Genomic DNA, 9,450 nt, shown 5'->3' on the forward strand with positions numbered 1-9,450 from the left:
TTTAAATTTTTATGGAATAGTTGTTATTTTTCATAAACAGCATCAAGAAGACCTTGAACTAGGTGACTTCACTAGAGGAGCTGCTATACTCAGCAGCAATAGATGAAGCTTGGCAGCTGGTGAGAACAGTTCTTTTTTTAGCTGTTTCCATTCCACACTTTAACCAATTCAGCAAAATCTTGGACTCTTCTCATAGAAGGGAAGTTCCAAACTTCCCAAGGTAAAAATTCCATCCCAGAGTTTAGGCTCACTGAATACTATAAGAAAATGAGCAATAGTAAAGACGAATGGCCAATTACATAACGCAACACACATAAAATCAGTCAGGTAGCTGAGAAAGATCCCCCTATCTCCAAAGTATGCTTGTCACTTGGTAGGTAACACAAAGATCCAATTTTTCAATTAAATCCCACACAAATGAGCCATATATAATTTAGTCCTATAATAAGCTTCTCTGCTGCTGGGGAGTTTCTTTTCCCACCTTAATTTCTAATAAACTGTTCTATTTTCTAACTGTGAGAATCTTTATTAACAATATTTTAATCCTTAAAAACATTAAATAATCTAGGAACCATGTAAAGAACACAGAGACCCGCTTTCACTGTGCTTGCATCATTTCTCTGGCTGGGCACCAAAGAGTATGAGGGCAGCATTGTTCTCAAAGAGAGAGAATAACAATCAGGCCAGAGTCCAGCAGTGTTTTGGGTGTGTGTGTCATAAATAATTTTTCTGGAAACCTAAGCAAGCTTCTCCTGGAACCACTAAGATAGTGACCATCAGTGACTGCTCCAGGATTGGGAACATAAATGAGAATGATAGTACCTCCTGGGTTCATGGTCAGTGAAGGCTCCTGGGTTACCACAGCCTGAGAACTGGACCCTGATTTTGAAACAGAAGCATGTAAGTAATGAAAATAGAAGTCAGAGAAATCCTCCAAAGGCGGTCACTGAAATCTCCATGAACCTGGGCAGTGAGTAAGCAGGAGGAGAACAAGGAGAAAGAAAAGAAGAATCCAGTCATGGTATAAACTTTCAAGGACACTCTGGCCCTGCAGCTGACACTGGATTTCTGGGGCCTCTTTTATGTCCCTCTGACCCTGGGAGAAATGTTTATGCTGGGTGTGTTTACTGCAAATCTGAGCCCTTTAGCATGCTTACCCTCCCCAAATTTTGTGTCTTCAATGCTTGACTAACTCTGCTGTGAGTGGGGAGCCTGGGGTGGATGGAAGCTGGTTTAGTTCCTTTGAGGAAGCACCTGTTGACACTTCAAGGTCAAACCAGAGTGCTTTAGTCTTAGTAGGACTCATTTAGACTACGATTTGCTGCACTTTGTTCACTTCAAAAGTATCATGGGTTGGGGATATAGTACAGTGTTTCAGGTGCTTGTCTTGAATACAATTTGATAGAGAAGGGATCCTCTAAGGCAGTGGCAATGGATGCCCCGGGAAATTCCCCAGCAGTTGTAATTAGAGATGGTTCTTGAGTCACCGCGTTCTGAGAAGTGATCCCTAAAAACAGACAAGAGATCAAGGACAGAGAATTAGACAATGATATCAAGGAGCAGAGTATCCTTTGCTATTATCCCCATGCAACCCAGAGAGTTCCACTGACCTGTGCAGTGAGCCAGAAATGTGAGCAGGAAAGGAGCCCAGGCTATGGTGGAGACAAGCCAATGCTATGATTTGTCAGACCCCCTCAGCTCAGGACTAGCCTTCAATCTCTCCTTATAGGATTGTTTTGTATCAATTGATGCATTTGTGCCAAAAGCCACTGGGTTTCAAGATTTGATTCTGAGTCTCTGGGATCATAGCCATTAATCACCTTGATCAGGAGCCAGAGACTCTGTTTGTAGGCGGTGATTCAGGGTCTCGCTGGGATGGGGAGAAAGAATCAACTCCACCCCTATGTGGTGAGGCCCTGTGTGTTTTGTCACTGCAGGCCCAAACCTGACTGTCCAGTGGCCTCTGGAGGATGGTGGTCACAAGGCCACCAGGGGGAACAGGCTAAGGCACGAAACTATTCCCACCTGGAGTGACCCAGCGCCAGTAATCTACTGCAGGAAGAGGACGCATTTCTGCCAAAAGCCTTTGGGTTCTGAGTTTTGTTTCTGAGTCTCTGGGATCATGACAATTAAGCAGTTCAATCAGGAACCAGAGAGGCCATGCCTCCAATTACATAGCTGAGCCGGAGGTGGTTTGTGGGTATGACTCCCACATACCTAACTTTTGGCCGTTTAATTTCTTGGTAAACTTTGCCCCAAGTTTTTGGGGTCTGGCCAAAGGCACAGCAGCAATTTTGGGGTATTTGAAAGTCTGACATTGCCATCAAGCTGCTGACGCACTCACCTCACAGGTACAGATTGACCTGCTGGCGGTACCATACCCCTATATGCATGTAACGTTTTGAAAATTGGTTACACAATGGAGATATGGCTCAGAGGTAGAACGCCTTCTTTTTTTGTGGTCAAGCCAAGCATGATTTCTAGCACAAGAAAAGAAGAAAAAAGGTAATTGGCTACAGCCCTGTGAAAATAGCACTTATGTTTATTTCTTATTGGAATAGTTACAATATGTAGCAGCCAAGTGCTAAGACCCTTTGGTTCCAGGGATAGAAAGTCACCTATAAAGAGGGCATTTTTCGGGATCATGTTGATTGAAGCCCTGTTTTGAATCCTGTTACCAATTAAAACGACAAACCTTGTCTTTAATAAAAGTGTCATTTAAAATTTTTGTCACTAAAAATTAAATATAATCATAAATGTAATAGTAAAAACGACAGTGACAACATGTAGGAGCGAAGTGCTAAGATCCTTTGGTTCCAGGGATAGTAAGCAACAGATAAAGATGGCACTTCTGAGGATCATGCTGATTGAACGTGTAGGCTGAATTTTGCTGCCAACTTGCCCACTGATAAATCTTGTCATTAATAAAAGTGTCATTTACAAGCCTTGTCAATAAATAATAAATATACTAATAAAATTGTATGACAATAGAAATAATCACTGGACAAAAACCGACTTGAAAGTTGGTAAAATGATATACATGATTCCATTTAGTATCTGTATTGCAAACTATAATGCTCAAAAGTAAAGAAAGAGTAAGAGAGAGAGAGGGAGAGAGAGAGACAGAGAGAGAGAGAGAGAGAGAAGAAAACTGCATGCCATAGAGAAAGCTCATCTCTGCATCAAGTGTTATGTTACGCAGATCATGTGTTGTATCCACTCTCATACCCATTACTGGGATTGTATTCATCTAGTGTGACTCCTATTCTACAAACTCTGCATTCTTCAACCACCACTCAACGAACCTGTCCACAGTTATAGACACCAGAATGGTATGGACACTATAATCACCAATCTGACAAGAATGCTCATCCTTAAAACTGAGAGCCTTCTCTAAGATCAGGGATAAAAGTATGCCCACTCTCTCCACTGCTGTTCAATAAAGTACTAAAAATACTGGCAATAGAGATTAGGCACGAAAAACATATTAAGGGCATTCACATAGAAAAGGAAGAAATCAAGCTCTCGCTATTCTCAGATGATATGATACTATACTTAGAGAACCCTAAAACCTCAACCAAGAAACTCCTAGAAACAATAGACTTTATAGTAAAGTTGCAGGCTATAAAATCAATACCCAAACGTCCATGGCTTTCCTATACACAAGTAGTGAGAGAGAAGAAAGTGACATGAAAAAAACAATCTCTTTCACAATTGTGCCCCCAAAAATCAAGTACCTAAGAATCAGATTTACTAAGGAAGTAAAGGACCTGTACAAGAAAATTACAGGAAATAAAAGAGGACACGAGAAAATGGAAAAATATAACCTGCTCATAGATGAGGAGAATTAACATTGTCAAAATGGCAATACTTCCCAAAGCATTGTATACAAATTCAATGCGATCCCTATAACGATACCCATGACATTCTTCAAAGAAATGGAGAAAACACACCTGAAATTCATATGGAACAATAAGCCACCACGAATAGCTAAAGCAATTCTTGGGGAAAAGAAAATGGGAGGAATCAACCTCTCTAACTTCAAACTCTACTACAAAGCAGTAATAATTGAAACAGCATGGTGCTGGAACAAAGGCAGAGCTGTAGACCAATGGAACAGGGTTGAATATCCTGACATCTCCCCTCAGACATATGATCATCTAATATTTGATAAAGGAGCAAGAAATGTGAAGTGGAGTAAGGAAAGCCTCTTTAACAAATTGTGCTGGCAAAACTGGACAGCTACCTCCAAAAAAATGGGCTTGGATCTCTGCCTAACACCATGTACAAAAGAAAGATCAAAGTGGATTAAAGACATCAACATCAACCTGGAATCCATAAGGTACATTGAAGGCAACGTTGGCAAAACTCTCCATGATATTGAAGGTAATGGTATCTTCAAAAATGTCACACCACTGGCCAAGCAATTGAAAACAGAGATAGACAAATGAGACCATCTTAATGTAAAAGGCTTCTGCACCTCAAAAGAAACAGTGACCAAAATACAAAGACAGACTACAGAACAGGAATGGATATTCGCCAAATACACTTCTGACAAGGGGCTAATATCAAGGATATACAAAGTACTGGTTGAACTCCACAAGGAAAACATCCAGACCCATCAAAAATGAGGGCGACGAAATGAACAGAAACTTTCACAAAGAAGAAATCCGAATGGCAAAAAGGCACATGAGAAAATTTTCTACATCAATAATCATCAAGGAGATACATTTCAAAACAACAATGAAATATCATCTCACACCACAGAAACTGGCCCACATCCAAAAGAACAAAATCAACCTGTGCTGGCACGACTGTGGCAAGAAAGGGACCTTCAATCACTGCTTGAGGGAATGCCGACTGGTTCAGCCCTTTTGGAAAATAGTATGGATGATTCTCAAAAAATTATAAATTGAACTCCCATTTGACCCAGCAATACCACTCTTGGGAATATATCCCAGAGAGGAAAAAAAGTATAGTCAAAGTGACATCTGCACTTGTTTTTGCATTGCAGCACTCTTTACAATAGCCAGAATCTGGAAAAAAACCTGAGTGCCTGAGAACAGATGACTGGTTAAAGAAACTTTGGTATATCTACACAATGGAGCACTATGTAGCTGTTAGCTGTTAGAAAAGATGAAATCATGAAATTTACATACAAGTGGTACTACATGGAAAGTATCATGCTAAGCGAAATGAGTCAGAAAGAGAGGGACAGACATAGAAAAATTGCATTCATCTGGGGAACATAAAATAACAAAATAGGAGACTTACACCCAAGAATATCTGATATAAGTACCAGGAGGTTTACTCCATGGCTTGAAGGCCAGCCACACATGCTAGGGGAAAAGGCAGCTCAGATAGAGAATGGAGCACCAAACAAAGGGTGTTTGGAGAATCCTCCCAGGATGGGAGAAGCATGCTGAATGTAGACTATAGACCGAACACAATTGCCATTCAATATACTCTTTTGCAAACCACAGCACCCAAAAGGAGAGAGAGAACAAAAGGGAATGCCCTGCCACAGTTGCAGGGTGGGACGAAGGGGATGGGGGGTGGGAGGGATACTGGGATCCGTGGTGGTGTAAAATGGGTACTGGTGGAGGGATGGGCACTTGATCATTGTATAACTCAAATCCAAGCACAAAAATTTATAAGTCTACAACTATACCTCATGGTGTTTCACGAATAAAAATTAAAAACAAAAATAAAAAAAAAAGAGTGAGGTTAGATAGTACTGGGGTACATATCTCAAATGCTTACAAAAATATATTCCAAGGGCTATAGAAGGATATTTATGTGTACCATGGTGCTGGTGATCTGAGCAATGCAGGCTTAAATTAGAATGTAAATAATCTTTTAAAATGCAGCCCAATTGGTTTTGGTTGAGCACTCACTTCACTACCCGCGACCCCAAATCCTATGCATTTTACTTAAACACGGATTCCTCTGCCCCTCTCAGAGAGCACGGGAAGCTACCGAGAGTATCTCGCCCACACAGCAAAGCCTGGCAAGCTACTCGTGACATATTCAATATGCCAAACACAGTGACAACAAGTCTGACAATGGAGAAGTTACTGGGCCCGCTGGAGCAAATTGATGAACAACGGGAGGACAGTGTTAAAGCACTACCAGGTTTAGAGGGTTGATCATGATGACTGATTACAGGCATTCAATATTCCAACACCCATCCCACCTTCCTCTCACCAGTCTCCATTGTCCCAATCACTGCTCAAGCCTGTGCTAATAGCATGCAGACAATAATTTATTTGAAATTCCTTTTTTTAGTCCCTAACAAAATGATCAAAAAATGTTTGTGTAGAAGAATATTTGTGAAAATTTTGTGTCTCACCATGGAAACATAAAGTCCTTGTCTGAGGGCTTAATTAAGCTGTTTTTGCAAGTTAAACTTTGTTGTTAATGCTCGAGATTGGTTGGTCTCTACTTTGCATCCCATCCATCTCCTACTGGCAAATCAGTAATGTAGATGATGAACATGTATTTGCTGCTGCGTGTTTCTAGAAATTCAAGCGCTCTAAATGGGTTGTTCGGTTGAAGGTCAATGTAATGTGGTTTATAAGTGTGGGAGTGACTGTAAGGTTTTTTTATGGGCAGGAGATGGCCCATCCATACCCCTCCAAGAACATCCCAACCTCTCAGTCAAGAATGAATTTTCAGACATTTTTTTTAATCCTTTGTGGCTAGGTTATCTCTTTTGAGATTTGTTTGAGTCTCTGGAACAGAAACAATAGATGAGGATCTTACATAGTTGCAGAGGTGGGAAGTGAGTGCCTTTTAAAGTTTAATTACCCAGTAAAGCATTTATCGCTGCATGAGTTCCTTATTGTTATGGAAAGTTCAAAAGAAGGTTTAAATTCAACTAAGTTAAATACAAAATTGTTGGATAGATCACACTGAAACAGTAAGTGCTTCCAAATCAAATTGCTACATGCTTAAAGAGCTTTGTATTGAAACAGTTTCATTATCTTGAACTTCAAAACAGATGAAAGTTTTTGTACTACTTCCTCATCTGCCTGTGTCACTGTGATTAGCATTACTGTACCAAATCTCACAGTAATAGTCAGCCTCATCTTCAGGCTGCAGCCCAGAGATGTGCAGGAGTCCCGCATTGGCCGAGGTGTCTTTGGATCCAGAGAAGCGATTGGAAACTCCAGACCCCAACTCTGTATTTGTGTAGTAATTAAGGAGATAAGTGGGTGAGTTCCCAGTCTTCTGCTGGTACCAGAATATTCTATAGTTGCTAACACTGATACCACTCTTCAGGGTGCAGGTGAGTTTGGCTGTTGATCCAGGAGATGCTGAGACTGAGGGCTCCTGAGTCAACACAGGCTGGGAGAGGGACCCTGCAAAGAAAGAGTTGTATTATCTTCAGGCAAGAATCGGGTTCAATTCATCAATACTATGAACAAGGAGGAAGTTCTATCAGGCAGCCCCTTGAGTGCTATCCATACCTGTGCAGTGAAAGAGGAGCGTGAGCAGGAGAGCAGCCCAGGCCATGGTGCACATCACCCTCTGATCCTACAGTGGGCACTGACTTCGTTATGTCTACTTTACTCCCTCTGTCAGAGGAGGAGCTGTACATGCAAATCAGGTAAATCTTGTAACTGCCTATTTCCTGCTGTGCATATTGATGGGGCTCAGCTGGCACTCCAGACAGAATGGACAGTGTTTTTAGAGGTATTTCTAGGAGGAAGCACCTGCAGAGAGCACACACAGGTCCTAGCCCAGAGGACACAGGAGCTGAATCCCACTCATTGTTCACAGGCCCAGGCCCCAGGACTGGTTGCTCTGAGTTAATGGTCCTCACATAGCAGCTTGCTCAGAAAGTAAGGGAGTTCCACAGCACCTCCTGTTGGCTGTGTTTGAAAAGAATAGAAAAAATATCCTGACTGCTTGTATTACTGAATACGTAAAACCCATATTTGTTTTGAAAGATGCAAAATTGGCTGCATTTGAAATAAAACAAATAAAATATCAGTTTTCTTAAGACATGGGAAAATTATTTTGTAGAAAAATTCCACAAAATGTCACATAATTCAGATTTCACAGAAAATTTTAAGATGTTAAATTTTAAGTTTTTCACTCCACATATTTTTTTTCATTTACTCTTTGGTCCCACATCTTGCAGTGCTCAGAATCTCCAGGATCTGTACTCAGGAATCACATCTGGTGATCACACTTGGGAATATTTGGGGTTGCTGGGTTAAGCCCGGTCGTTCATGTGCAAGGCAAATGCTGTATCACTGTGGTGCAGTCAACATAAATTTCAAAGAAGGAAAATATCCTAACTCTTGTGGTGTACTTATAATAGAGGTATATATAGCTTACTAATATTTATGCAATTAAGAAAATTATGCAACATTATATTTTAATATAACTGTTGTAAATAAATTTTAAAAATTCTAATGAAGAATTAATGAATTGTTTAAAAGGACAAATTAGTATTCATGGCAATGACACTTGTTTGATCCATATTAAAATATTTTAAAGTGATATACCATATTAATACTTGAATAAAGTTATTTCTCACAGTTGACTCATAATCAAATTGAAATAAATTCTTAAAAGCCAGTATAGAAATATCACTTCACTTAATCACTTAATCCCCATTATTCATCGATTTACTCGAGCGGGTGCCTGTAACATCTCCATTCATCCTGGTTGCGTGCTAGCGTAGCCCAATGGTATCTGTTCGTTCTAGGAACATGCAGAGCCTCAAACCGATCATTCAGGGTCTTGAGGAAGAAGTCTGACCATCTTGTAGGTGGGCGTCCATGTGATCTTTTGATGTCCCGTGGAATCCAATCAGTAATGGCTCTAGTCCAGCGGTTGTCTGTAAACCTCATTACGTGTCCAGCCCATCTGATTTTTGATGTCTTGGCAAATGAGACAGCGTCCCTGATTCTTGAGCGTTGACGAAGATCAGAACTCCGGATTCTATCTCTCATTTGAGTGAATCGTGATATTCCAAGCATAGCTCTTTCGATTCCTCTTTGAGAGACCCGAATAGTGTTCTCATCCTGTTTTCGTAGGGTCCAGGTCTCTGAGGCATATGTTAATGCAGGAAGAACAGTGGAATCAAAGAGATGTGCTTGTAGCTGGAGGTTCTTTGTCCTTTTAGTTTCAACGCTCTTGAAGGCATTCCAAGCCGCTCTCTTTCTCCTGCGCAACTCAGGTGCCAGGTCATTTATCATGTTGATTTCTCGACCTAGGTATATATAACTGTTGCATTCGGAGATGGTGGTTCCGTTGAGAGCGAATGGAAAATATACATCTAATTTTTTGTTGTTGCTTTCCCTGTTTCTCTTTCTCTCACACACACATCCACACAAACTCATGCATATACTATAGACTTCATGATACAGATGAGACGAGATGAGCTTTGTGTTTATTATTATTCCATATTATTATGAAATTATTAGAAAGTAT

At 40.6% G+C, this 9,450-nt stretch overlaps 1 gene segment (V, D, J or C); it reads right to left on the minus strand.

Annotated features, from left to right (window-relative positions):
* Positions 1–5,113: 5,113 nt before the first annotated feature.
* On the minus strand, positions 5,114–7,524 carry LOC130022793 (immunoglobulin lambda variable 5-39-like; the record flags this gene model as incomplete). The annotated part of the segment is given in 3 exon segments: positions 5,114–5,124; positions 7,059–7,364; positions 7,473–7,524. Coding segments are annotated over 3 exon segments (363 nt in total), but the record flags the coding sequence as incomplete, so codon positions are not given.
* Positions 7,525–9,450: the final 1,926 nt, after the last annotated feature.

This window comes from Sorex fumeus, unplaced genomic scaffold (genome assembly GCF_029834395.1).
Source record: "Sorex fumeus unplaced genomic scaffold, SorFum_2.1 ptg000021l, whole genome shotgun sequence".
Classification (NCBI taxonomy): Eukaryota; Metazoa; Chordata; class Mammalia; order Eulipotyphla; family Soricidae; genus Sorex; species Sorex fumeus.